The sequence below is a fragment of the Columba livia genome, chromosome 5, assembly GCF_036013475.1.
Source record: "Columba livia isolate bColLiv1 breed racing homer chromosome 5, bColLiv1.pat.W.v2, whole genome shotgun sequence".
Classification (NCBI taxonomy): domain Eukaryota; kingdom Metazoa; phylum Chordata; class Aves; order Columbiformes; family Columbidae; genus Columba; species Columba livia.
In genome coordinates this window covers 67,016,266-67,044,161 of record NC_088606.1, presented here as the reverse complement: position 1 = coordinate 67,044,161, position 27,896 = coordinate 67,016,266, and the positions used below count along the sequence as shown (strand labels likewise).

Genomic DNA, 27,896 nt, shown 5'->3' with positions numbered 1-27,896 from the left:
TTTTAAGCAATATTGCTCATGGATGAAGGCTTTTTTCTAGAGCTTGCCAATCAGAAATCTCGGCTTTTTAGACCATTAAGTAGCTAAAAATAGAGTTGGACCTGATGAGTTCCATGGCTGGTATATAAGTATTTAACATAAGAATATTAGGTGTATTTTATGTTGTTTTCATGCCTTTAATTCGTTACCATCCTTGTGCTAATTTCAAGGGAAGGAATTGAATTGGCTTAATTTCAACTACCCCATGGGAGATTTAGTCTGTCACGACTCACTGACACTTCAAGTCAGGTAAATAAAAAATGGATGAGCTGGACTTTGGATAAGCTGAGCCTAAGTTTGTGGAAGATAAAACTGGGAAAACTGACTGATTTGCCCCATTTCAGCTAATACCTGTGGATTCCCAGCAGAGTGTTTCAGCACAGCTGTGAGATGTGGCTGGAGCATTGGCATCTTAATCCACGTGGACTCAGAACTATCAGGTCCTTCCTCCCTTTTGAACCACGTTGCGTTGGGATGCTCAGATATTCTGGGAAGAGTTGTGCTCCCAGGGAAGGAAGCCAGGTGATATATCAATTTCCAACAGTTTGTTTTTGTGTAAGAGCTTCCTGTGTTTGTATTAGGGGAATGTGTTTATTCTAGGATCAAATAAAAGTCCTAATAATGGGGCAAGGTAGGGTCATTTTTTTGTTCTGTGACTTCTCATGGAGCATTTTCTGTGCAGGATGACTTCACCTATGAAGCTATTAATGCGTACTCTGAAAAACTGCAGTATTGGTTTAAGGTACCAGATAACCATCAACCAGCCTTTCCTGACTGTCATTTTGTCTGCTGACCTGGGACAGCCTATGTGCTTCCCACCCCCAGCCTCTGTCCATTGTTGTGTGCTCCTCTAACTGGTGATATGGGGCAAATGGGTTTATTTGCCAGAGCTAACAGCCTCCTGGCTCTGTTAAAGCCTATGGGCTGACCTCCATTTCACTGGTGGTGGTGACCTCGATCCACTGGTGTTGGTGACCTCAAGCCTGCTGAAGTGCTGGGTCAAGTTGTTGGTTAGAAAAGCTGCTGCTTTTCTACTGCTCACCACACCTCTGGATGAGCAACAAATCGGCAGAAAACTGAGGTCTAGGCAAATTCTAAGAGGCTTCATCAAGTCTGATCCCAAATCCTTTTCTAGAGCTTCTTCCACTATGTTCTTACAGTTCTTGCTATAGGATCTGATTTTGAACTGATGAGAGCAGCAATTCCAAGACTAAAGCTGAAATTCAGACTCGAGTCACCCTTTTTGCCAAATCTTACCCTGATCCTTTAAGAATTCTGAATTTGAACACTTGTTCTTGGTCTCAGGGCCAGACCTGGATGGTGACATGTCCTCGCTATAACAGCTTGGTTGGCTTCTCCATGCTACCTGCTAGTGGGGTTGCATTGCAGAAGATGCTCCAAGAGAAACAGGTTCTTTGAGCACCATGGTGGCTCTGAGTGCGACTGGAAAAAATACAAAGAGCATTTTTATGGTCAACAAATAGTTATGGTTTTATTGAGCAGCAGAATACACAAAACTGTTCTTTTTGAGTTACTGAAACATATATATATATTGTAAGAACGAGATAATCAGGAGCTTGTCATACAATGAATGTGTTTTTGATGTTTTAGCAACTCCTAGAAAACATTTGAAATGTTAGGGCTCTGTTAGGAAGGCTTTCTTAGGAAAGCATCTAGTAGAAGAGGCCATGGCTAGGACATGGCAACTTGTTACAGAAAAAAAAGGGTGTCTTTGCCCTAATGAAGGCCTAAAATCCAGCCAGTAATCAGCACCTGTAGCAAGGAGATGTCCTGATGAGGCTCTGTTGATGCTCTGAGCTTCCCAGGCCCTATTTCAGTGAGCAGTTTGGACCCTAGACTCCCCAAATCTGTGCTTAGAGGCAAAAAATCTCCGTGTTTAAATGCCCTAATTCCTGTTGTGCCTCTGCCTGGAAACACAGGGTTAGATTTCGTGTTAGCTCCCAAACCTAGCACAGACCCACGGCCTTCAGTAAAGTTAATTTTTGTCGCTGAAGGTCTGGGCTGCAGCTTTAACCTACTTAAGCCAGCAAGCAGGACCAGCACGAGCTTTGCAGGGGGTGGAGATGCTCTATTGAAGGGGACTGTGTGTGTCACCCTGCCCCATCCCTGCTCCCAGAGCTGGGTAGGACCAGCTCAGCGCAAGATCCAGCTCAACGCAAGATCCAGCTCCCCAGGACGTGTCCAACCTCAGCCATCACCTGCGAGCCCACGCTCTGCCCTTTCCTGCCTCCTGTCTCTGGCACAAGCTGTTGTCCAGGCAGATATTAATAACAGCCATTAAGGGGAGAATATGGGACACCTGATTTCAAGCTGCTTTTTCTTCTCTCCACCCCCATGGTATTTTTTCTCCATCCCTCCCCAGCTGGTTCTGTTCTCACGTTTTTCCCGTCTCTGTACTCCTCCCAAAACACATGCCCATCTCTCTCCTGCTTCAGCTCGACTCTCTTTGCCCATCCTGGTCCTCCAGTTTTCACTCCAGCCTGCGATAACAAATGACTGAAAAGCAGCAAATCCGGTACTTTCCTGCCTATTGTTTTATTATCTGCCCTGAAACGAACTCTGTGTTTCCAGCTCGTGGCCTCTCGCCGTTGCCAAGTGCTCACGGAGCCAATGACGTGGTTTAGACACCGGGTTAAATAAACCCTGGCAGGCTCCCAGCATGTGTTACGGATTGTTTTTTTCTGTGTTTGTGTCTCAATACAGCGCAAATGAATGACCTTTATTGAGAGGCAATGCATGCAAGATTTCACCTCATTATTTTCAGAGAAATTAGTTAATTGCGGTCCTCAGAAAGCTGGGCAAAGCTCTGCTTGAATTTTGGTGTTTGAACTATTTTGATGGCTAATTGTAACCTGCAAGGGATGCTGGTGTGTGATGGATTGGCTGTGTTTTGACCAGGTTGGAGATAAGGCCAAACAAGGTCATGTGAATTTTATATCCACTTAAGTTCACAGTTTTACTGAAAGGTCTGGAATATCTCCTGTAAACCTAATTGCACTTTGGTGCTTCTTAAAATTGTAACAGGTTGCTCCAGGCTTTGAGGGCTTTTTCTCAGGGATCTGTTTGACCTGCTCTGGTTTAATGATGGACTTGTACATCAAGGAGTGTACGAAACAGTTTGAATTCCAAAATACAGAGTGGGATGTTTTGGAGGGAGGGGAAGAAACTATATGAACCAGAGAGGCTTCGCTTGAAAAAGTAACCAGCATCTTACATTTTCACCAGGCAAACCTTTTGTGCATGGAAGTACAATGAGTAAGAAAAATACACTGCAGGTTACAAAAGGCTGGTGACCTATTCTTTGCGGAACAGACCTTTTTTGCCTCGCAACAGCAAGGACAATGCATGACACTTGGAAATCGGTTCTGACTACTGCATTGCACAGTTTTTATTTCTGGGTTTGAACAACTGAACATTTTTCATGAAAAGGGAATTTTTTGGGAGTCTGAAAGAAGCAAGTCCCTGGGGAAGAGTTAATATCAAGATCTCTCCTGTCCTTCCTTTCTTCCCTTTTGTATATTCCGCCAAGATCTTGGGGGAAAAAAATGCCCATTTGCCTAAGAGCTGGTCTTTCCTTCTGCAGGTCTTGTAGCGTGGTTGTTCTCCTTGAATGTTTCAAGTTCACCATCAGTAGTAGCTGCTGTCTCCTGTTAGGCCAGGCTGTTGTGTTGGCAGTACTTTGGGTTTTTAGCAGAAAAACAGTCCTTCCAGTAGGCCAGTCAGTGACAAGCAGGAAAGCCAAGCTGCTAAACCTGGACTATTTACCTAGGCTGAGCTGTCAGTCTGCTGCAGTTTCTCTAGGTGTTAAAAAGCAAACAGTTTCCCAAGATGATAGGTAAGACAGAGAAGAGGGGACAGCTCTAAGGAGGAAGAGGCATCTGTAGTTGTGGAAATATTTGCTCTGGAAATGAGAACTGGAGGGGTGAAAATATACAAACTGTCAGAAAAATAAGCTGGGTATTGAAAAGGTTGCAGTGCTGATGCTACTGAGTGCTTGTGGTCGTCCTTGCTGGAGCAGAGACAGCCAGATACATTCAAGGAGTCAGAAAAAGAGATGCACGTATTAAGGCAGTTTCACAATGTTAGCCACAGCCCCGTTACTACCTGGCTGGAAGGACGTTATTCTTTATGCTATTAGAAACCAACTATAAAATTTGCTCAAAGTCCATTTGAGCTTCAGACACCCCGGAGACAGTAGCTTTTCATCCTAACCATTCATAGTGATATTCAGGTGTTGCCATCTTAATGATGGGCATGAACACCAGAATAAGCCCTTTACAAACCTTAAGTATTACTCGCTGGCTTAAACTGCAGTCCTGCCTATGACTTTCCCATCTGTAAGCAAAGAAACATTCTCATTCTCCAAAGAGGGCGTGGGGTGGTGGGATACATTGATTTTTTTAAGTCCTAGGGTTGTCTCTGTGCATGAAGAACCTCGTTGGTTCTGTGACATTCTACGAGCATTCAAGGATTTTCCAGAGAGGATCCAGTTTCAGAGCAGAGCAGAGTAACAAGACATGCAAAGTCATTGCCTAATAACCAGAGTATTGAGTGTGCTGAGCGAGCAGCGAGGCAGCTGCTGCAACCAGAGGCTGCTTTGGAAACCACAGCCCTTTAGCATGAACTAAAAGGTAGGTAGGTCTCTTCGGTTGTATTACAACTGAATCTAAAGCCCTTGATTTATTTGGGATCAGGTTGCCTGATACAGGAGCACCTGGAAGCTGTTCAACTGTATCTCCCAATAAGCCATTAATGGATTTCGGTAATTAGGTGTTAGGCAGAAAAATGGAGTTTTAGAAAACTTGTAAGAGAGTTCTCCAGAAGGTTTCATAGCACCAGCACTGCCTGGTTAATTCTGTTTTCAGCTGCCCCCTCGAAGGTCCAGGGGACCAAGTCAAATGGTCGGGCAGCTCCTCCTTTTGCAGGGAGAACCCCTTTTCTTTGCCGATTGTTCCCAAGAGAAGGGTAAACAGTCCCATTGCTCCTGGCCTCTGACAAACAGAAAGAGGTTTGGTTTCTGCCAGGCGTGTGCAAACAGGCAGAAATGCCATTTTCCTGCAGCAGGCGGCCCAACCGCTCTGCTGGAAAGACCGTTTGTGGTTACACGGGAGCACTCAGAGCAATTAGTAAGTTTTGCTTATGTGCCTTATTTTGGTCTTTCGTGGAATTTACTGACAATCACATTGCTATGCCAGACCTGCTGCTCATTAAAAATAGACCCTCTCCTAAAGGAGATATTGTGCTCTTTAAGCCCAAAGATCTTCCACGGACCCTTGGAAATAGGGGCTGCTCAGAAAAATACAGCTATATTAACCCTCCTGAGAGGCGATTACACATTAGTTGTCCAGGGTCAGTATCACAGCTTTTCCTAAAGTGATGCTATGACTAGAGAAAGGAAGGAGGGAGGGAAAGGAGGGAGCCACGTTATTTTTTTTGCTTGATAACAAAATGAAACTCAAACATGGGAAAGAGGCATAAACCGACTGGGGTGTCCTTGGATTGTAAATAGTCACTGAAGCCTAACAAGTCTGTTGTGTCTGGGAATCAGGGCCTTGAGGGGTTTAGGTAGGACTAGACTGAATCTTGAGAAGAGAAGGTCAAGGTGGGATATTAATGCCCCTTTTTTTAAACACTCCTCCTCTCCATCCTCTCCCAACCTTCTGTTTTGTGCAAGACTGGCATCGCTTCTCATCCTCAGAAGCACATTTAAAATCTGTCTGGATTTAACAGGTTGCCTGAGCCCATACCAGTAGCAGTTCAGAAGAGAGGAAGGTCCCCTCCAACTGTGCCCGTAGATAGAGACCGAAATCTGTATAGACTGAAATCTGAGAGTAAAAGACACGCGTGTGATTTCCCCCCCACGCACCCCCCCGTCCCTCCCTGTCACTCACACCTCCCCATTAAGATTCACGTTCATTTATGGAGGTAAGCATCCAGCCATAGATCTCCAGATTTCTTTAAGGACCTGTAGAAAGAAAATAAACATAAGGGGCTTTTTTTGGCTGTGAATCTTCCCTCTGTCAATTTTTTCCTATATAGAAACACATTACTGAATTTCAATACAAATCCTTAGGACACTGAGTGTCTTTCCCCAGTATAGTAAATACAGCAAGAGCTATTTTGCTCTTTAAGCGCCCAAAATGACCAGTTTGGGACTCAGTGAGTGAGAACTTCATTTGTGTAGCCCCTCTGGCCATGAATAAGAGCAGAGCAGAATTGCCTGGGCTCCCCACTTCCCCCCCCGGGAATTCTCAAGCAGAATTTCCCCATCTGTATCACCTCCCCAAATATTCTGTGTCAGATCCGAGCTGGTTTGGGGCCCAAAAGTCTCCTGACAAATACAATGTGATCTGGAGCTTTATATTGTTTACAGGAGATGATCCTTCTATTGAGAGGGCAAATAATTGCCAAGATGGTTCCTGAGAACTTATGATGGGTACCACATGGTGGGATGTTGGGCAGCAAGCCCTGGGTCTCAGTATTGTGTTTATTTTCCTGTGCTGAGAGGACTAAAGGAGGTTTTGAGCCAGTTTTCAGCCTTTTCTGCATGTTGGGGAAAACCTGCTTTAATTTGCATTTGCTTAGGATGGTTTGAGAGTGGAGATCTCTTGACTGTACAATACTTTCTCATGTTCCCTGTCATGAATTATTCCCCTTGGAGTAACTGAGACAGAAACATTAACACAGAGGCTGCCTGACAAGGATTATTAGACCAGTCTTGAACTAAACCCACAGGGAACAACCTTTTTCTGCTGGCAGGGCTCAAATGGGAACCCGCACATGCTGCAACCTGACTTGTTCTCTTGATTGATCTGTTTACAGACTGAATATATGCTGCCAGCTCCTGAAAGCAAGAACCATCAGCATTCAAAAAAGGTAATCTTAAATAGAGCATATTAAAAAAGGTATGATAAAAAAGATCCCTATTAGATCAAGTTAGTACCCATCTAGGTGCTCGCTAAGTACTTTGGTACTTGGATAGCGGTGCTGTGGTTGCAGAAGCTGCTCTGGGGGAGAGTTATTTCTTCCCCCATGATGTAGCGAAACACTTTCCCATCGGTTGTCACCTGGCATTATTGTACTACATTAGTGGAGCTCTGTCATTTCTGCTGCGGGTCAACATTTCTGTAGGTGTTCCTTGGGCTGCGACATGAAGATTATTAATGTGGTCACACCAGATTACAACACATCGATGTGGTACTCCTGAAGGGCCTATAGTATCCTGAATTCTCTGTGCTAGAAAATACAGGATGTTCATCTAACAATGAATTGCAAGGCATAGATGATACAAAGACCTTACCCAACGATGTCTACGAATGCTTTTCCAAGAGGCTTCTCTTCGTATTGGACTCCATACTTGGCACATAATGACTTCACCAAAGGTTTCACCTTCCAGAAATTGTGCCGTGGCATCGTTGGAAACAGGCTGGAGCAGAGGAAGAGAAAACAAACCTGAGAAAACTCCGGAGACTAACCCCAAGGGATGAGCATCTCTGTCTGCCTCCTCACGGGGGGTAATTATTGAAGCCTCCTCCTCAAGATCTACAAGCAGACAAAAGCAAGAGAGGCACAGAGAGGTGTCTGCGATTCACAGTCCTCTGCTTCAAGAAGGCTTGCGAAAACGCATTGATTTCCCATCTCTTGAAGCTCAGGGAACACAGCAAAGCAGGTAAAGAAGAATTTGGGATCACCTTGCCCTGTGCTGTTTCATGGAGGTTTCCCAAGCTGACTCCCAAACCAGTCAGCTTTACCCTTCAACCTCTTCTACATTTCTTGTTGTCACTGAAAACTAATGGTCCATATGGCCCTGGTTTTAATATCTTTCCTGGAACACGGTACCCACACAGTGTCCCGAGCTTCAGGGAGAGACTTCTGCAATGGCTACTCAAGTTCAAGTCGTTAGCTGAGGATATGAGTCCGTAGCCATCGTAACTGGTAGATTTGTACCACTGACTCCTAATTAAACCCCAAGTTAAAATTGTGGGAGTGAAAGCTGAAGTATTCGGTAGCAAGAGAGATGCCATGCCTGTAGTAGAAGCAAGACTATGACTCCCAATAGTCTGGGACCCTTATTGCAGAGCTCCAAAAATCCTGCCCCCTCCCACACATGTGCCTTTAGAAACTTTCCCTGCCCTCAAGTCCAGTCTTGTGACAACTTGGTAAGAGCCAAATGATTCTGGGTCCATACTCACTGGTGCTCGATCTGAAAGTTCAGGTGCCCGGTGAACCAGTCGTTGAAAAAGGACTGCTCGATATTGCACGTGGCTGCCAGCTGTGGGGAAGGGAAAGCAGCAGTGAAAATGAGTTAAGTCTCACCCTACAGATCAGAACGAAGCTCCTCTTGCCGCTGGCAGGGGCTGATGTGCATCTTGCTGCGCTACCGTGTGGAAAACTGCTGCGCTGAGATGGGTGGCTGCAGCAAAAGGAACTTTAATCCTCCTTCAGGGCTTAAGGGGACAATATAAGGAGGCAGTTTGGACATTTGGTGACAAGTCACACGTCAGTCCAAGTACAGACTAAATCTCAGCTCTCCTGTTGAAGATCAGGTGGTTAACAATGGTATCAAGGTGGAAAATGGGGGAGGAAAAATGTACGGACAGAGCAAACCTGCTTTCCCCATCCCACCCGGTTGGTGCCCGGTTTGCCTGAAGTGCAAGATATGAATATTCTGGAAATATTTCTTAGCTATTCTTGCTATTGATAATTGTAAAATTAGGTAGTCTTGCTTAAAATCCCCTTCCACTGTGATTTCTGCATAGTAACCATAGGAGAGACACTCTCCTCACCCCCTCAAGATGCATCATAAAACCACATCAGTGTCAAAGAGATTTACCTCTATATCACACACATTTTCTTCTGTCTCTCCCTCCCACCCAATATATGCCCCCCTCCCCAACCCTCTCATTCTCACAACCTCTCCCTGGCTACAAATTCCAGTTGCGTAAAGTGCTTAAGCAAAAGCTTAAGGTGAACATCTGAACCCTCCCATGGCTTCAGTGACTCTATTCACATGTTACGTTTAAAACAGGTGCTTTCCCAATGGTGCTTTTAGCACAAAGAAATGGTTTTAGCACTTTTTTTTAAGTCCTTTCGTGCTTTTAGCAAAAGGTAGAGAAATTGACCACCAGACTTTGAAAGCTCACTTCAAGGACTCATTACAACTCCAGATACTAATTATATTAATTAACACATGAGATGATTTCTTCTCTCAGATCAGTTATAACAAATTCATATGGCCTGTGTCAAAGTTGCTCTCATTATCCTCTAGGGTTGGACCACTGTAAATAAAAGGCGGATTTGTCTGACCAGGCATTAAAAAGATGTAGAAAGGAGCTTTTTTTAAAAAATTTCAGTCCTTATTGCTGAAATATAAACTTTAGAAATATATTAAGCTCTCTTTTCAGCTTTGATTTTCATTGGGGTTCTTCTATTTGCTTGTAAGTATAAGCCAAAATAGACCACATAGGAAAGCAGCTTGAACCTGATACTGCCTCAAATCTGAATGAATCTTTTTATTGTAAAATTAATTAACAGAGTTTGGACTTCCATGTCTTAACTCAGCATTGCTGGCTCTGGGGAGAACGTCTTTATGGGAAAGGTCATGGACAGAGTCCATATACCCGGGGATAGTGGTAACCCACCCACTCTTGAAGTAAATTTGTGATTGGTTTGGGGCTGAGTCAGGGGTTTTCTCTCCCTCCCAGGTTACCTGAGAGCTAAGCCAGTCTCTGTGCTTCTCAGAGTCAATCTCCATTGGGATGTGATTCATCTGGGTGACCCACACAAACCAGTGACTCTCCAGAAACCTTCAAAAACAAACAGGTAAAAAGCGCAATAATTGATACAGCGGATTGGGATACAAGGTGAATAGACTCAGATTTTCCAGGAGCAATAGGAGATGCAACCTGTGAGGAAAGTATTTTTCCAAGGTATGGAATTAAATACCTCTCTTAGTACCTTTACCATAAGTCTCAACTCTGCACTGGGCTGGGTATTGCTTTGGAGTGGCTTATTTATTGCTTACGGTATATAACTGCATTTTCAGCACCTGTACGATAGCCTACAGAAATTCACTTCCTTCTCTTTATTTACCCAAAGTAGTTTCTCTGTGCTGAGACTTAGATGGGTGTTGACAAGGCAGTTGTGCAGAAGCATCCTCCATCTAGCCTTTAGGCTTGTTTTCTGAAAGAACAGATGGTCTGAATTTGCAATTTTGCCTTATTTCACTTTTAGTTTAATATATGGAAGTGTTGGAAATAACAGGTTGGTTGTTGGGATTCTGAGCAACCCAATCTAGTTGGAGACGCCTCTGCTCATTGCAAGCGGTTTGGACTAGGTGACCTTTGAAGGTCCCTTCCAACCCAAACTATTCTATGATTCTATAAGTTTTTCAACATGATTTCAGACAGAAAAGGTTGGCTAGGCTCTTAGACAAATAAGTCTTTTGAATCTCTTGTTTTCCTCAGGTCCAAAGTGTTTTGAAACTATGCAAACCGAAATAATGAACGGCAACGTTAAATTTTGTGGAGGCAAAAGTTCTAATATTGTGAAGGTTTTTGTACATCTGATGCCTTTTCTTTTTGAGCAAAAAAGGTCCAATACTGCCCAAAGTGGGAAAAACAAAAGCATAAATGTGTTGGGATCAGGCAGCATGTGAGAACAGGGAATGAGGGAAGAAAGGAGGATCCTGGCTGAGCCATCACCAGGGCCAGGGATGATGCTGAGCACCAGAACCAGCTCTGCAGAGGGGAGCTGGAACTGGGAGATGATCAGAGGAGAGTGAAGCAGTGGGAATAGCCAAGGTAACGCACAATGAGTTCAATGACTGCAGAGAACCTAAAAGATGGAAGGCCAAGCTGACGCTTGGTTCCTCTGGCTCTGGAGGGAGTGGACAGCAACGGGGATGCCCTTTATCTCCTACCTGACGAAAGTGAGGAGAGACAGGGATCCCAGAACGCCATAGAATGGGATGTATGTGATGAAGTAACGCATGTAGTAGCTGATGGCCCAGGCGAGGTCCTAGGGGAAGAGAGGAGACATCAGGCATCACTTTGGCTGTCTCATAGAACGTGTCCTTGCTGGTCGTGTTAGGGATGCTGGATAACTGGTAGAGCAGTGTGACCCCTGCCCACCCTCCCTCCCTGCTCAAGTGTGAACTCTTATGAGCCAGCCGGACCCCATAGAGATCGAGGGAACATTTCACTCACCGCCCAGAACCTGCGCCTGATCATGGTGGAGATAATTTGGATTTGGAAATACACGGGGATGAGCAGAGGCGGGAAGACTGCAAAGCAAAGGGAAACGTTTTGGCCATCAGAGGGCTGGAAAGAGGAGCCGGTGACTTAGGACTGGTTCTAGGGAAAGAATCTGTGGAATCGATTTTGGGGCTTGCACAGGGGATGGTGGTCCTGATGAAGGGGAGGATGAGTTGAGACTTAAGGAGCTGATCTCCTGAAAAGGTCGAGTGGCATTCAGGGAAGAAGGAAAAGTGCAGGGCAGATACTCACTGAGGAAGAAGTATTCGTGCTGGTGGTTGTAGGGCAGGTACTTCAGCTTCTTCTTGCCGTACTGCAGGACACAGAGAAAACTCAGGCTTGGACTATGATACTCACATGTAAGAGAAGATTCCCTGCAATATTTATTGACTGTGGAGTTTTAACTATATACCCTCACCAGTAAAGGTACAAAGTGGTTTGGTGTGGTTAAATACCTTGACTTTGTAATTGTGCTACATGTAAATTCTGTTTTGAAGTCTTCTTGCTTGATATTCAGATAACTTCCATTTACTTGAGAGCTGTTCTGCACCGATTCCCGTGTTACTATTCCTGTTACAGCAGATGCAGAGGAGTTTCTCCAAACACAGGTTTGGACCTTGAGTTGCTGCATTTTTGCAGGTGCCCATTCCTTTTCAGCGCAAAGGAGCCATGAACACCCAGTCCCTTAACCTCATCTCCTTAGTGAAATATCTAGAGCTATACACAAGTGTCTTCTTTTTGAGTTCCAGGAATGTTCGCACAGGGAGGTAACGCATGGGGAATCTGGATTGCTGTGAACTTGCATTTTTTGCTTCTAGCACAGCAACTTCCCAATGAAGGTAACTCTTGTAGCACCGGTAAATCAGCTACATCATTCCCTCTGGTCTGAGCTCTGACACTGTGCTTAGCATCACTCAGAAAAGGATTATATACCAGTGTGTATGAGGATTGAGAGAAACTGACACCGGCCTAACATTTCAGATATTTTGGAGCAGGGAGATTCAGTTTTCCTTGTTGTCAGAAATATCTACATTCTCAGTTTTCCCTGTAAGTGGTAGGACCACTGTCTGCTTTTAAACTCAGTCATCAGGCAGAAGATTTTCCGCAATGAAGAGCATGATATTGATTTATATCTTCTAGATAATGGCTTTTTTAGACTCCTGGAGGTTTACACTTTAGTCAAATATAAGAGCCCTTCTGCCTCTTGAAACTTCTGTGTGTGCAAGGTGTTGTCTATACATGTGCATATACCAGCATGTATGTCCCCTACATGTGTCTGGAGTTACTTTTTAGTAGTACAAAAGCTGGCTGAGAAACCATTAACTTTTTAACGTTGTATTCCCTTATATTGTATTTACTGCAGATTATATATATATATATATTTATTATTATTATTGTTTTTAAACTAGAACTACTTGTTCCTTTGTAAAAAAAGACTAAGGATGGTGCATGGTTTATGTCCTTTGTGTAGGTGGTTATACAATAGACAGTAAATATTTTGGCTCTAGCAGGACAAATTGAATTAAAACACCTTAAGATAGCCTGGTATCTCATGTGCAGCATCACAATATATAGATAATGTAAAAAGGTGTTGCTTATGCGAGCAATATCCCCTCAGCTGCATGGCAAGGGCTCCAGTGGAGAGAACCGTGTCCAGGTTGTCTGGAGCACAGCTGGACTAAGGTTGAAATACATTTTTCAGTGGAAACAGAAGATCAGTTTTGAAATGTTTGTGATGAATTACTGAGGAACGCCATATTTTCTCCTCTTTCTATTTCAAGCCAGTTGGATGAAGTTGTCATAAACAGCTTTCTGCCTTCTTTCCAGTCCCATCTTCATCGCTTTTCCCAAGCCACCCCCAAATTCTTTTCTCCTGCGGTCAACACAGCAAATGGATAGGGAAATACACAACAAATCCTGCTCTGCAGCCCAAGATTTGGGAGGGTGTGATGGCCAAACTCCTGTCAGACAACACAGACAGATGAAATCCTTGGATGAAACATTTCCTTTTTCAGCATTCCTGGAAGTCTTGGCTGTGTAATTCCCGTCTACCAATACAGCCAACTCTTGTTTTCTCGCAAGCATTCTCTGAAGCCCTTTAGGACAACCGTTTTCCACTTTTTCCCCACTTTTCCTTACCTCAACAGGCTGCGTATCTCCGAGGACAAACACATGCAGCATGTTCACATCTGGGTCCTTCTTGAATATGTTGGGCTTGGCGTGGTGTTGGAAGTGACGATGGTTCCACCAGTTTGCTGAGGCACCCTGGGTAGATACAGGGATAAGGAGTTAACCCATGGAAAAGTACAGTTCCTCTGACGGTAGGATTACTCGTTCATTTATACAAAGTAAACCAGCAAAACTCTGATTATGGCCAAGCCGTTATTTGCTTTTGAAATAGCAATGAGCAGTAAGTGTGTAAGCTGCCGGTTGCTATGAGACTGCTGGTTTCAGAGGGCTGGTTTGCCCTCGCTGAGGATCATCCATATGGAAAGATCAGGGAACAAGTATATCTTGAGTGAGCTGCATGTCCCCATGTCTTCCCACATGTGAAGTTGTTGTTAGTAGCTGAATCATAAAATCATTTAGGTTGGAAAAGACTCTTAAGATCGTTGAGTCTAACGCTACCAGGTCCATCCCTGAACCCTCCTGCTGCTTTATTGATTATTATAGCAATTTGCATCTGCTACCTGTGCCCATAAGGAGGCAGGCAAGATGAAATAGATTTGGGAGAATGGATGAAGTTATGTCCCAACCTCTATAGGTTCCTACTGCAGGTGGATGCCGAGATGCCTGGACTGCTCTGGACCTTGCCCAGGATAGAAGTTCTGAAGGCATCTTGAATGGATGGGATGTAGCAGGATGGGACATTTGAAAGACTAATATACCTCAATGTGAAGGAGGTGAAGGGCATGGCAAAAATGTGATGTGAAGATTGGGTTTTATGCAATTTAATAAGCTTTGTCCTCAGCTGCTATAAACTGGCGTGGTTCCACTGAAGCTTGCGGAACTGCTGCGTTCTCTACCAGCTATGGTTGTGCTCTCTTCAGCACAACATCTCCATGTGCAATGGCCACTAACTTCTCCTCTGTGCATCTGCTCGCTGTGGAAATGCTGCAGTTTGCTATGTCGACATAGTTGCCACAGTGCCCTGGGCCCATTACCCCCTTTACCTTCAGGTGTCCTATGACAAACTTGTGGAGGATGTGGTTCCAAGAAGACTTCTTGAAGACAGAGAGGTGTCCAAAATCATGTTGCAGCCACCCTGCCTGCGCCTGGGATGAAGGGAAATAAAGTAGTTAGGAAGGTGTTTGAAATCAGAGTTAAGCACAAAATGAAATTGAGATAGAAGGCAAATTGTGAGCGTGAGGAAGAGAGGGAATTAATCGAAGTGAGAAGGCGAAGATCTCTGTTTTCATTCTGAGAGGGGAACATAAAATCATAGAATCATCTAGTTTGGAAAAGACCCTCAAGATCGAGTTCAACTGCAAACCTAACACTACCAAATCCACCAAGGAAAGGTCAAAGAGGTGAGGAAAATACATGAGCCACAATCAGCGGTGGGCAGGGGTGGCCAGAAAGCACCACAGTGGCAGGTATGTCATGAATATTTTTCACTGGCATTAATGTTTCGCACTGGTAATTAATGTAATATGAAAAGTTTAGCACACACTGGCCTTCTCCTGAGTGATTTGTGTAGCCAGTACGGTCCAAGCCTACCACTCTCACCTGGGAAGTTGTAAGGATGCAGGCGAGGATGAGAGTTGTGATCCAGCCGGTACCGAAGTACAAAAGCATCAGCCAAGCCAAAACTTCCATCACAATTATATGGCCCAGGTAAAGAGAGAAGAACAAGGGACTTGCTCTGAACAAGTTCATGTCCTCCACCGTCTTCCTCAGGGTTCGGAAATCCTCCACCAGCTGGGACTGCAAAATAGACGCACAAGACGCAGCGTGCAGCTCGTGAGTCTGAATCTGTCTGAGGAAAGAAGGTTAAGTTCCATACCAGTTCTTGCATTAGTTGACCACTCCAGAAATTCCTCCATGTTTTCATAGCACTTTGCTATGAATAAACATCCCGAGCCCACGTCCTGACCTTTTGCACCTTGAGCTAGGAGAGTAATTCAAGCTCGCTGCTGTGAATCAGCGGCACGACCTGGCTCCGTTGAGAGTTACATCAGCTGATGACTCTCCTCTGAATGAGCTTTACAGGTATCAAAAAGGCAGCTGGAGAAAGAGAGAATTCAGTCCTATTACTTATGCATCATTCTGAAGCTCACCCAATACCAGAGCTCCCGTCGTCTATTTAATACTTGGGTCAGCTACCGTGCGATCATTCACGAGGAGCATTCCTGGGTTAATGCGGGTTGGAGTCATCTCCTCTATTGTGAGTGATGCAGATATATCATAATCACGGCCAGGCACAAACAACGCGACGGGATTGAGTTTCGTGGCAAGAGCTCGTCATGCCGTGCACAACGCCTGAATAATGGATGAGCGGAGTGACTGGGAGGGATGCGGAGCTGCCCTGAGGATGCTGGGCAGGTGGAAAAGGAACTTGTTGGGTTGCTGCTCCTTAAATACAGCCACCAAAACAAGACGTCTGGTTCACCTTGCCCATAGGTACCTACTGCTCGTGGCACAAATGTGACTGCTCTCCAGAGCTTTGCTCCTACTGGGCTTAGCAGGATAAGCCAGTTTGAGCCTCAAAGAGGAATTTTCCCTGGGAGTTAATCTGTCAAAGGAAGCTGCAGAGCAGTGAAAGAGATTCAGGTCTCACTGAGGTGGTGAGGAACTTTCAGACTTCTTCGCCTACTCCTTTCAGTCCCCCCACAACAGACATGCAATGATGTGTTTTAGAGGTTGGTCACCAGTGCAGGAATAGCAGGAGGGACACCGTTCCCAAGAGCTGGTGCACATGTCCCAGCCCACGCGTCTCAGTTGACATTTCCCACCAGGATGGGACCCGTCCATCCCAAGCACATGGAATGGGCTGCTACAGATGGGACACAAGGACCATGACAGAGCTGTTGGTGGCTCTGGGGGAAAGGAAAGGCTTGTACAGCCAGTTTGAATGTGCCACCCTGTCCCACATGCATTTTCATCTACACTGGGATGTGCACATTGCTAGACAGAGGTGGTCACTCACTGAGCACTTTTCTCCCTCTCTGGAGAAGTGAAGAGACCTTTATAATCTGCTTGTCTGTGGCCTGGAGGTCACCCCAAGAGGGGAAAAAATGATGGGATATACCCATCATAAGCCCCAACTCAGAAAGAAATACTCACATTTTTATCTCGGTCGTGGCTGGGTTCCCCCGGAGCAAGCTCCCCAATAAGTAACGGCTTGAGAAACTTCTGCACCAAGGTGGGATTGATGTGGAAGGCCTGGAACGCATCCTGGAGTGGAAATACGAGTAACAGCATGAGATTCAGAAATAAACTGTTGCTTCCCGTTCCTTGGGTCGTTCCCATCCATCTCCAGCACTGTCCTACTGTGTATTTGTCCCCGCGTGTCGCTGTGAAAGAGGGTGCCAGCCTGACTTCCATCTCCGTGGTCACTGGTCAGTACTGGAGAATTATGATTTCTTTTTTTGATCTATAGGAAGCGAATGGTGAGACGAGGGATGCTGTCGAGACATATGGTGAAAGGCACCTCAAGAAATGTTTTTCTCCTAAGCAACTAAATACCTCAATCCTGTTAATTCACTTAGAAGGCAGGCAGAGAGGAGTCTGTGCAAATCCCCAGCAGGATATAAATACCCTTTGGGAGTCTGCTGGCTGGAGGCAGTTCAGGAGAGGGGGTGACTGAACCCAGACATGACTGCAGATACAAAAAATAGGTCTTCTGGCCAGACCTGTAGATGCCAGCACTAACACAGCTGGGCAGAAAGTGGTGACTCTTCATTTTGGAGACTGTTTTTCTCCTTTTTTTTTTAACTGAGTGCTATCTTGATGCTTCTTGATTCTACAACCAGGCAATTCTACTTCCATGCAAGTCCAGGAAACATGTCTTAGAAAGGAACCAAACCAAAAACTGGGTTGGATATTAGAACTTGAAGCAATTGCTTTGAAGTGCTAACTATCAAACTCTCTAGTGGCTAAAAAAGCAGTTATACCAAAAAGCAACTTTATTCATTACCCTGAAATATGCTACTGTGTTTAACAGCCTCCAAGACCTGATAGTTACCAATACCTCTGATAAGACTAATTGTAATTTCTATTGTGTTGTGTTATGTGGCTGCTTGTCCTTGTAAGAGCTTTGTGAGCTTGTTTGTGTATTTTTTGTGTATTTTTTGTTCAGTACACGCTGTGAGCATTGGCTACATTTTCTGTATCCTCTCAAACATGTGGTAATAGACATAAATAGCTTGTTAAGTTTCAGCAACAGACTCTATCACATCCACTCCTGAGGCTGGGAAAGCAGGAAACCCATCTGGAATAATCATTTTCTTACATATTTTCAAGCCTTCTTCCACTAAGGAAGCACAAAGCCTCGTTTGTAGAATATTTTTTGATCCTGGCGTCCATGGCTTTGCCTGGCTCTACTGTTATCTGGACTCCTTTCCTGTTGCACGTGTTTTTCTCTACCCATGTCCTACAGATGCCTGGTGGGACCATATATTTGATGCTGGGATGTTGCACACCCCTCCTTTTGCATGGCATGGCTTGAATTTAAACCCCAAAATAGTGGTAGGGACAGAAAGTTGATAAAGGTCAGGAACTTTTACTCTGTCCTTGCCCTTTTCTTACTGCACAGAGCTGGAATTAACTCTAGGAAATCACCTAGGAGAGCTGTAAAGATATAAATAATTACATGAAGTGCTAAGGCTGGTAGAGAAAGAATAGTCAAAAATAGAAGTCATGAGTACCATACTTGAACCTTTCCACCTTTGTCCCATTGCCTAACAATGGTAAGGACCAACTAAAACCTCATTTCTGGCCCAAACAGAAAGGGCAGCCTGGGAAGTGCTCAATGACCCTTCTGGGAGTTGACCTGCATCAAAAGTCTAGTGCTGGTGTTCAAAAATACCAGCCAACAACCTTGGCCCCAAAGTCCACCAGAATCAACACAAACTTTCACCTGATTCCAAGACTTTGGATTGAGCTTCAAAGGAATACTCTGACCATAGAGGCTTCGCTGTGGGAGGCAAAGGAGGAGAGTGAAAGCTGATCTGAGCCATTTAACTTAAAGAAATGATATGTGAGACGTTAGAGATACAGCATTGGCAGAGGGGCTGGGGGAGAGAAGAGTTACAGGGGCAGGAGAGAAACAAAACTCTGTGGGATGACTTGAAGATTATAAAAGCCATAGAACGCCAGAGGCTACAGGGGAAGAAGTAAGGGGGGTGGGGAAAAAAGGTCATTTCTTCATTCCTTAATTTGAGGAATTTGCTTTCCTATGATTTCTGCATACCTCACCCTCTCTCATGTTATCTTCCCAGCACATCTAAGCTTAAAAAAATACCATTCTTTCCCTTGTACAGACAGGGAAGGATGCACTAAAGAGCTGATTTGCCCAAGGTTACAGTGGAGGGCTATAGCAGAACTGGTAGCAGACCAGTCTTAAAACTTTTTTCCCGGTGCTTTAGTTTTTGTAGCATTTTCTGCTCTGGGGTCCATAAAAGCGTCCCTGAAATGTTAGGTCTGGTTTCTAGTTTCCTTCCCTGGCACAATTTGCAGGTGGTGTGAAAGAAGAGGGGAGAGCAGGACGAGTGGGGAAGCAAAGAGTATTGAGTATCAACTCAGTATTATTTAAACTAATAGGGGAAACAAGTCTTTGGAGGTCTGACCGGGTACCACCTGAGCTCTGTGCTGGAGATCTCGCTGATTTGTGTTGTATTAATTGGGGGGTGACTCACAACAGCAGCTTCTGCCTGGTCACCTAAAAGGTATTTTCATCTCGTCTACCTGGGGCTTCCCTGCCAGAAGCCTCTCTGTTTTCTAAACATGCTTGTAATGACTTTTCCATGAGTTGTTCTCTGCTTCTGAACTTACTAGCTTCACTTCTTACCTGATGGGATGAAAAGTAAAGGCAGGAACAGGTCAGAAATGCAAACACATGTCAAAACACGGTTGTTACTTAAAAACCCACACCACCTGTCTTCCACTCCACCGCTCTTGCAAGGTTGCACCATGAAGAAAATACTGGCAGCAGGGAAGTTTTACATTCATTTGAGAAATAATACATATATATGTCATTGGCATATGTAGAGCATGTTTTTTTCAGGATAACTGCCAAGCAGGAGAGGGAATAACATCTCCTGGATACTCTTACCACCATCAGACAGAAAGCTATAGTAATAGAAGGATTATTTTATTAGCTATATCTTATGCATCTCCTTTACTAATAGGTCCTGAATGTAAGATACTGCTTGAATTTTGGAGTTGTCTTCAGTTCTGTATTAGAGATAAAAAGCAAAAGATGAGATGTATTGTGTGATAGTCACACCTGACGTCCCAGCTTTGTCACCTACTGGCCAAATAAGCTGAAGTGTCCTATGAGGATTGGGCAAGTGGGAATTATTTTGGCTGCTTTTGGTGAAAAAAGCTTCGTATTACTGAGGCATGAGCAGTATCTGATCACTGAAGTGCTTAGTGCCATTAGCCCAGGATGTTCTTTCACATCCTTGAACATCTCTGCAACATTTTGTGAAGGCGACCGTGCATGATGTGACACCAGAACAGGTTGTCTCAGACTAGGATGTTGTCTCAGCATGTTAAAGTATGGCCTAAAATTAATAAATGCTCAGTATTGTTAGAACCTGTGGGGAAAATTTGTGCATCAGCAAGCCTGGGTGCTCCTAACCTGATGAGCTGAGCATGCTCAACTTAACAGATGCCGTGGAAGCTTCTCAGTTAGATGTCTTGTGAGCATCCTGAGCTGAATTAGCTCACACATGGCCAAAAAGGTATCTTTAGGGTGGCCTGGCAGAGCTGAGGAGTGTGGTGGTAGATGGACACACATGGTCCTCTAGAGGACTGGTCCAGGATAAATGGACAAGCTGCTGAGGTTCCTTCGGTGCATGTTTGCTGGGCTGGAGCTCCTAAATACACGTGGTGCTAAGGACAACCTGAGAAAAACGGAAGCCACGTACAAACTAGGAATGAAAACACGTTAAACTGAATTTTTATCATCACCTTTTCCCCCTGAGCTCCCCCAGTTGAGATATCTTGCAACACAGAACAAAACGTGGTAGTTAAACCTTGACAGTGTCAAGCCCGAGGCTTTTCTCACCCTGAATGAGAGAGATATTTTTGGCAATAAATTGTTATTCACCACAGGGGAAGCTGGAAACCAGATGCCAATTCTGTTTGAGTGCTCAGAGTGGTGATGAGCAATTTCAGAGCATTCATGGAGATAAGTCCATAAGAGGATAGTGGGATGCAATGGGAGGTGGGAGGAGGACAAGCAGTAGAATCCCAAACCCACGTTTCACTCTCCCCTGTAAAGATTTGTGACAAATGCAAGAGCAGATGCTTTTTGGTTTCTAGTGGAAATATTTGAGTTAAATTCTTCGGGACAGGAGTCAAATTCCTCTGGTTTCAGCAGGCCTGTGTTTAAGCAGCTAAAAGTAAAACCTGGCCCATCTTTTTGACAGAGAAACCCATTCATTCAGAGGATTTATTGGAAGGGGACAGGAACACCAAAACGCAACTCAGTGCTTCAAGGAAAGGAATGGAAAATAGCCATGGCCCGCAGACAAATGGAGACGGATGGAAAAGGAAAGGTTAGTAATTCTTGCCAGAGGATTGTGCCACACGCAGAGCGTCCTCCTCGCTAAGGTGTTAAAAGCCGTGGGAGACAAAGAGTTAAAGTTACAGCTTGGTCTCTCCTGCCTCTTCCCATGCACATATTCGGAAAAGCTCTGAAGCAGTTTAAATTTATTTACTATGGGCTAATGCCCCGGGGGTGAGAACGTGCTCTCGTCTTCCAAAGACGATGGCTTGGGGGGAAACTGCACATAACAAACTTCAGGTAACAATCTCCGAGGCAATTTGTTCCTTTTTCGAGGTTTGGTTTTATTTTGCTTCTTTTGTTTATTTATTTATATTTTAAAGCTGCTGAAACATGAGCGGCAGCTGAACCAGCAATGAAGTGCGGGAGCAGCTGGAGCTGCAGCAAATGGGTTTCTTTCTTAGTTTAAATTTTCTGTAGCAACCTGTAACTAAATTCTCTAGAGAATTCTCTCCTGGGGGAAGAAAAAAAAAAAACCCAAAGGCTAAAAAGCTCCTTGTTTTAAAGACTCAGGCTCACTCTCCTCACTGAAGCAACTTTGAACCACAGAGAGGCCTCTCGTTAACCCTTTCTTGTGCTTGGCTGCCGGGACGTGTCACAAGCTACACGCTGCACAAGGGAAGATTTGGCACATTTTGCCCATGGATTCGCAGCTCCAGGCACAGCACAAACAAGAGACAAAGACAAAAAACAGCCGGATTTAAGCCGAGCAATCTCCACCAACCCATCTTCCAGATGCCGCGAATTGCCATGGCTCAATGGAATTGATCACCAAGGAGCTGCATCAAATTTGGATCAACCCTTTTTCTTCTAAAAAGCAGCGAAAAGGAGCTGGGTGTGCAGCAGGTGTTAGCGAGAGATGGGGAGAGGCTGCCCAAAAGCTGGCTCGTTTCTCAGGAACCACCAGGACCTGCCAGAGGTTGGTGATGACAGCGTGGGTGTGTGTCTGTGTGTCTGTCCTTACCGTGGCATCTTCGCCGGCGCAGTGGCTGATCACTCGCTGACCCCCCGGGTGTCTATTTGCCCATGTGGTGACATTATACACCTTGCGCTCTATCACCAGCCACTTGTCCGTCCTCAGGTTGTGCTTCTGGATCTCCTCCCAGGTGTAGAAGCGGATCTGCGCCTCCGGCTCGCCCGACTCCCCTCCTTTCTCACCCCCTTTCCCCATGGGGCCAACTCGCTTCTTTGTCTTCTTGCCCAAAGCAGGGGAAGGGGGGGGACCTGTCGCTGCGCTTCTTCGGGATGTGCCGGAGGGGAAGAGCTTTTTAATTTCCGTGATTTAACTCAGCTGATCCCTTTGCCTTCGCTCATGTCCTCCCTGCTCTTTGTCTCCCGCTGCCTGGCCCTTGCGATCGCTCCGTCGCTTGCTCGGAAGTGCCCCCTAGGTTGGTTTTTCCCCGCACTGATGCATTTTCTCCACGCACATAGCCCTGTTTTGTGAGAAGCTCGGCCCCTTCCCACCCCTCCCTCTCCCCCCCGGCGTCCCCCCCCCCCCCCAGCATCCTCCCCCCCCCCAGCATCCTCCTCCATTCAGTCCCGCCGAGGTTTCCGCCGGGATCAGCAGAGCTCCTGCACCAATCCCGCCGCTGCCCCCGCCGCCACGGCCGCTGCCATTGGGCCGCCGCGATCTTGCGAAGCGCAAAGCCGGGCCCGGCGGGGCCGCCGCTCCGCCCGCTCCCCCCGCCGCGGGGCCCGCTCCGGGCGGGCATCCCCTCGGCTGCCCCGCCGGCTCCGTGCCTTGGCCTCGGCGTTCTGGCTCCTGCTTTCAAAAGCTGCTCCACTTCCCCCTCTTTTTTTTTTCTTTCTCCTTTATTATTTTTTACTCTTTTTTTAATTTACCCCATTCCTCCACTTTTCCCCCCCTTCTCCCCCCCTTTCCTTCCCTTTTCCCCCCCCTTTTCCCTCCTTTTTTCCCTTTTCCCCTCCCCTTTTTCCTCCCTTCTCCCCTTTCCTGCCTTTTCCCCCTTTTTCTCCTCTTTCCCCCTTTTGCCTCCTTTTTCCCCACTTCCCCCCCCTTTCCACACTTCCCCCCCTTTCCTCTCCCTTCCCCCCCTTTTTTCCCTCTTTCTCCACTTACCCCCTTTTCCTTTTTTCTTCTCTTTTTTTTCCCTTTCCCCTTTTCCCACACTCTCCTCCCTTCCCCATCTTTCCCCATCTTTCCACCTTTTTCCTGTTTTTTCTTTTTTATTTTTTTTTCTAATTTTTTCTTCCCCCTTTTCCTTTTCTCCTTTTCTCCTTTTCTCCTTTTCTCCTTTTCTCCTTTTCTCCTTTTCTCCTTTTCTCCTTTTCTCCTTTTCTCCTTTTCTCCTTTTCTCCTTTTCTCCTTTTCTCCTTTTCTCCTTTTCTCCTTTTCTCCTTTTCTCCTTTCCTCCTTTCCTCCTTTCCTCCTTTCCTCCTTTTTCCTTTTTTTTTTTCCTTTTTTCTTTTTGCCTGTTTCTTTTTCCCCCTTTTTCCTTTTTAAATTCCCCCCCCGTTTTTTCTTTTCCTTCCCCCCCACCCCCTTTCATCATTTTCTCTTTCCCTTCTTAGTGGTGGGTTTCAAAAGGAGATTTTGACACTGCTGAGATGAGCCCGGTTCTGCTCTATCTGGTCCCGCTGAACTCCCCCCGTCAGCCCTTTGTCTGCCAGCGGGCTCAGCCACAGGGCAAGGCTTTTGCTTTCTTCCCAGGTGGGATGGTGCCACCATCCCTTTGCCATGGGGCACTTCATAATAAAATAATCCCCGTCATTAAGTTATGCAAATCGTTGCAGTGCAAGCGCGTAACAATAGCAGAGCGTTTTCACCACTGTCTCTCTGTGTCTGAGGGTATCTGTCACCCACAGCTTTCCTGAGGATGTATCTGGGTATCTTTTCTTGTGACCGTTTTGCATTAAAAAGTGGAAGGTTTATTAACCCGTTCTGCAGTGGCGCTGGCTGAGCCGGAGCAAATTCAATAGACAAGTAGTTCAAATGTTTTAGGGTGCAGACTGCACTCCCTAAAATACAGAATTCATTTTAGGATTGGAGCAACACTGGCTTCCCGTAGCTCAGCCCTTTATTCATCTCATCTTTCCATAGCTCTGTGTTCTGACTCCCTGGGGAAGGAACCCCTATGGTTCACCATCAAATGTTTTAATGCCCAACGCTTGTTTGCTATCTTGTTGTTGGAGGAGGGGGGTTATACATGGGATAAGAGACCATGTCGTTCAGTGAAAGCAAGAAATGCCTCCAGTCCTATAGGTGCTATAGGTTTCCTCTGTTTCTCCCCAGCCTTATGGCTGCACAAGGACTCGAGGCTATTAACCAGCCTTTCCCTGTGGTGTGGGATGACGGAAGTCAGAAACGAAAGGAATGTTTTCCTAAGACTTGCTAGTTTTATTTAGTTCGGTTCAAAATAGACCTTCGACAAGGATAATAATAAATGCCAGCAGGACACTCCATTAAGGTGGACCTGAAGCTCGTTGCTCGTGGTGTGGGAAAAGTTCACCGTAACACTTTCTGTGCTCAGTTCTTTGCATTTCAGGATTTTCAACCTTGTTGGCGTGTCTGTGTAGCATGTTGGATGCTCTAAACTTTGTAATGCCAAGGGTGTCCCCCTATATCCTGCATTTATCTGTACCCACTCACCTGGAGCTGCTGTCCGGGTGCTTTTACTGTGGTACCCAAGTGCCTTTATCCTCAGGGCCTTGCAGAGATGCACTTGGATGTGTTTTTCTGTCTATTATGCCCAGTTTCTCCTAATATATATATATGTAATTTAGTGCTAGAGTTAGATTCTGGTTGGAATCAATGATCCTGAGGGTCTCCTCCAACTGAAATGATTCCATGATTCTATTCTATGATTCTAATCAATATATTAAATATTGATTGCCATGGGTAAGCGAATCATCCTTTCTTACTCTATTGTTTTTACCCTTTGCCTTGTAGCTTTTCATTTATAACTTAGCTAAAAAAATAAAAAAAAACCAAAAGAGTGATGGAATTTGTCTGTTGAAAATGGAGCTGAATGAGAGGGACAAAACGGAGCAGCTCGGATGTGCTCATTTTGCATTTGGACATTACCATACTCAGAAGATTTTTGTTTAATAAAAGGAAATACATCAAACAGAGAAAACTATGTCAGGGTAATGACATATATAATAAAGATTTGGGCGTGTTAACCTGGCCTGTGTGCTGGCAGCACATCTCCTTGAGACATCAGGAAAAACAACAGGAGCCTGAAGTGTGAATTTAGGCATTTCAGAGCATCTTGTCTGAGTCAAAGATGTGACTTCTTTTGTCCTGTAGAGATAAAATACCTAAAATACCTACTCACAGTATTAGCTGACGGTCCTAGTCCATCAGGCGACTACTCCACAAAGGGAATATATTTGTGTTATTGAATTTAGGGGTTATTTTGTACACATGGAAGTTCATAATTCAGAGCTGATAACTTTAAGCAGCGGATAATCCAAGCAGGGCTGGTTATGTATGCAAACATTGGGTTTCAATGGTATATTTGCTTGAGCAAATCCTCCCTCCTGAGAAACGAACTGTTGAAGAGAGGGATCAACTTTGGTATTGGCTTTTATACCTGCAAGATAGACGCAAAAGCTGCGCATAGAACTCCGCATCTGGATATTTCACATAGAGAATTGTGTAATAACTTAACGACCAGTCATTGAAAGGTTCCTATATAAAGAGAAGAGCGTTATTCTCTTGCAGCACAGCCTGTAATCCCGTCAAGGCTTTCTGCGGCTCTTTTTCTAGGTTTTTTTTGGCTCCTGCAGCGCAACCCAGCCATGGCAATGAGAGAAGAACAGACTCTTTTCTGTGGCCAAGTAGGTGAAAGGCTGCGCTTGTTGCGTGGTGTAGATTTAACGGCACAAAGAGCTTGTGTGAGGGACAGAAAAGTCCTGACTTTAATCGAGTAGTCATGAGATGGTGGGGGGAAAAAGGTGAGAAACATGACAGGAAAGAAAGCACAGAAAAGGGGATATATATATATAAAGAAATGCAAAGCAGGAGAGTTTTTGTAGGGGGGTATGCCTGCTCTCAAAATGAAATACGTGCCATAACTTGGGCTAAGTGAAGGATATCTTGCTGGGTTAGCGTGGAACAGGGAAAATACGGGGAGAATTGGTAGTTCAGGTACCTTTACACTGTGTCATGCATTGATTTGTTAATGTAAAAGAAAAAAAAATGAGACCCCGAGAAAAGTGTTTTAAAAATGTGTTAGAAATCACAGTTTTTGAGTTTGTTGTCTTCTCCCTGTGGAATCTGGTAAGATCACGTAGAATTATTTTAATTTGCCTTTCAGAAAGGATTAGTGTCTCCATTAATACCTGGATGACGTTGATAGCAGCACCCAGGTTGGCACCAGCACATGGAAATCACTTCAGCTGTGGGGAAAATCCTCCTTCTCCCCAGTTTAACAAGCACTTTAGGCTTTTAACTCCCTTTAGTTACTCTGCTAAGGAAAAACTCATGTAAGGAAAGAAAGGAGCGCAGGGTGTCCCTTGCGTTCACTAGAAGGAAAGGCTGAGGAGCTCTGGATGTTCACTAGAAGGAAAGGTTGAGGAGCTATGGACGTTCACTAGAAGAAAAGGCTGAGGAGCTTCAGATGCTGGTTGAGATGGAATAATTAATTGAAATACAATGGGAAATAGATACATGAGATCCTGAGAGCAAGGGAGCCTGGGGTGAGGAACCCAATGGTTGGGTAGAGATGTCATTGAGCATCACTTTAATAACCAAAGTAAACTTTTCCTCCACCCCTCAGGGGCAGACATGAACTTTGTTCTCTTTTTATTTCCTAACTTTAATCATAAAAATGTCCATTGAAACGCATAGTTTTCAATATAAATCTTGTTTTCAGTTAGTCTGTATAATACTGGCCATTTTGCTTCCTCTGTTACATGTGCTGCTAGAGCTGGCTAATTAATTGATCTATTTCAACGCTATTTAAAATTGAGGATGTGTTTGATATTTTCCGCTGACACATTCTGGTATTTTGAAGGAAGTTGGCAATGCTTTTTCTGTTTCATGGGAGAGCTGACTTAACTTTACAAGGCAACCAACCAACCAACAAACAGCGATTCCCATTGTGTTTCTGTCGCTGGCACGAATGGCACATTCCACAGTGGGTCTTGGGTTGGTTGTGTGGGATTATCAGGGTCAGGGCACAAACTGCTCTGGATGCCAAGGAACCCGAGTACATAATCCCACTTGTTTAGCAGAGAAAGGAGAAGACATTGTGAGCACCCATCAGGATAAAAATAAGGAGGGTAAGGCTCTGTTCTTAATGGTGCCTTGTCAGTATAATCTGATTTGTAGTAATTTGTAATGAAAAGTCACTAATCTTAATTTGCATACCAAAAAATACACTTGTTTTCATCTCAACAACTCCATCCCTTATGTGCAGTGATTTCTTCTTGTTTTTTTCTGGCAAGATGTAAACTCCTCCCAAATCACAATCATCTTCCTCCAGTAGCCTGTAATATATTAATTCTTTCCATCTGTCATCTAGTACAATTATTGCATCTAACTTTTAACAGACAGTTGTTAGGGCAGAGAACAAGAGCAAATACTCCACACAGTTAATGTGGGCCAAAGAAACACCATTTATATGCAAACCCAAGAATTTATAGTCAGTATAATTAAAGTGCTAGCAACCTAAACAGTTGCAGGTACAATATTAACTTGTCTAGTCTAAATTATTCGACTATTGCAGCTCGTTCCCAATAACACAACAGTTGATAAGAATAAAGGAAATATTTCTAGTATCTATTCCTTTTCCTGGTGTTAGGCTGACCCTTCCAGTGCACCTTCCTAAACCTGAGATTAGGAACTGAGCTCGCAAGAGCTAAAATTAGTGGTTTCC

General features: G+C 44.8%; 2 protein-coding genes across 2 annotated transcripts in view; one reads left to right on the top strand and one right to left on the bottom strand.

The window, feature by feature from the left end:
• Positions 1-1,503: 1,503 nt before the first annotated feature.
• LOC102098615 (acyl-CoA 6-desaturase) lies at positions 1,504-22,559 on the bottom strand. Its single transcript, XM_005511040.3, has 12 exons — positions 22,016-22,559; positions 16,602-16,712; positions 15,045-15,242; positions 14,489-14,590; positions 13,455-13,580; positions 11,568-11,628; positions 11,268-11,344; positions 10,982-11,079; positions 9,770-9,866; positions 8,253-8,332; positions 7,361-7,486; positions 1,504-6,025 (listed from the first exon to the last, which is right to left on the bottom strand). The coding sequence occupies exons 1-12, from the start codon at positions 22,220-22,222 to the stop codon at positions 5,974-5,976; spliced, it is 1,335 nt and encodes a 444-aa protein (XP_005511097.1). The 5' UTR covers positions 22,223-22,559; the 3' UTR covers positions 1,504-5,973.
• Positions 21,186-27,896, top strand: part of LOC102098315 (acyl-CoA (8-3)-desaturase) — a 23,608-nt gene continuing 16,897 nt past the window's right edge. Inside the window, exon 1 of the mRNA XM_021299199.2 lies at positions 21,186-21,970. Within this exon, the coding sequence (XP_021154874.1) occupies positions 21,911-21,970 (60 nt within the window). The 5' untranslated portion in view covers positions 21,186-21,910. The remainder of the gene's footprint in view (positions 21,971-27,896) is intronic.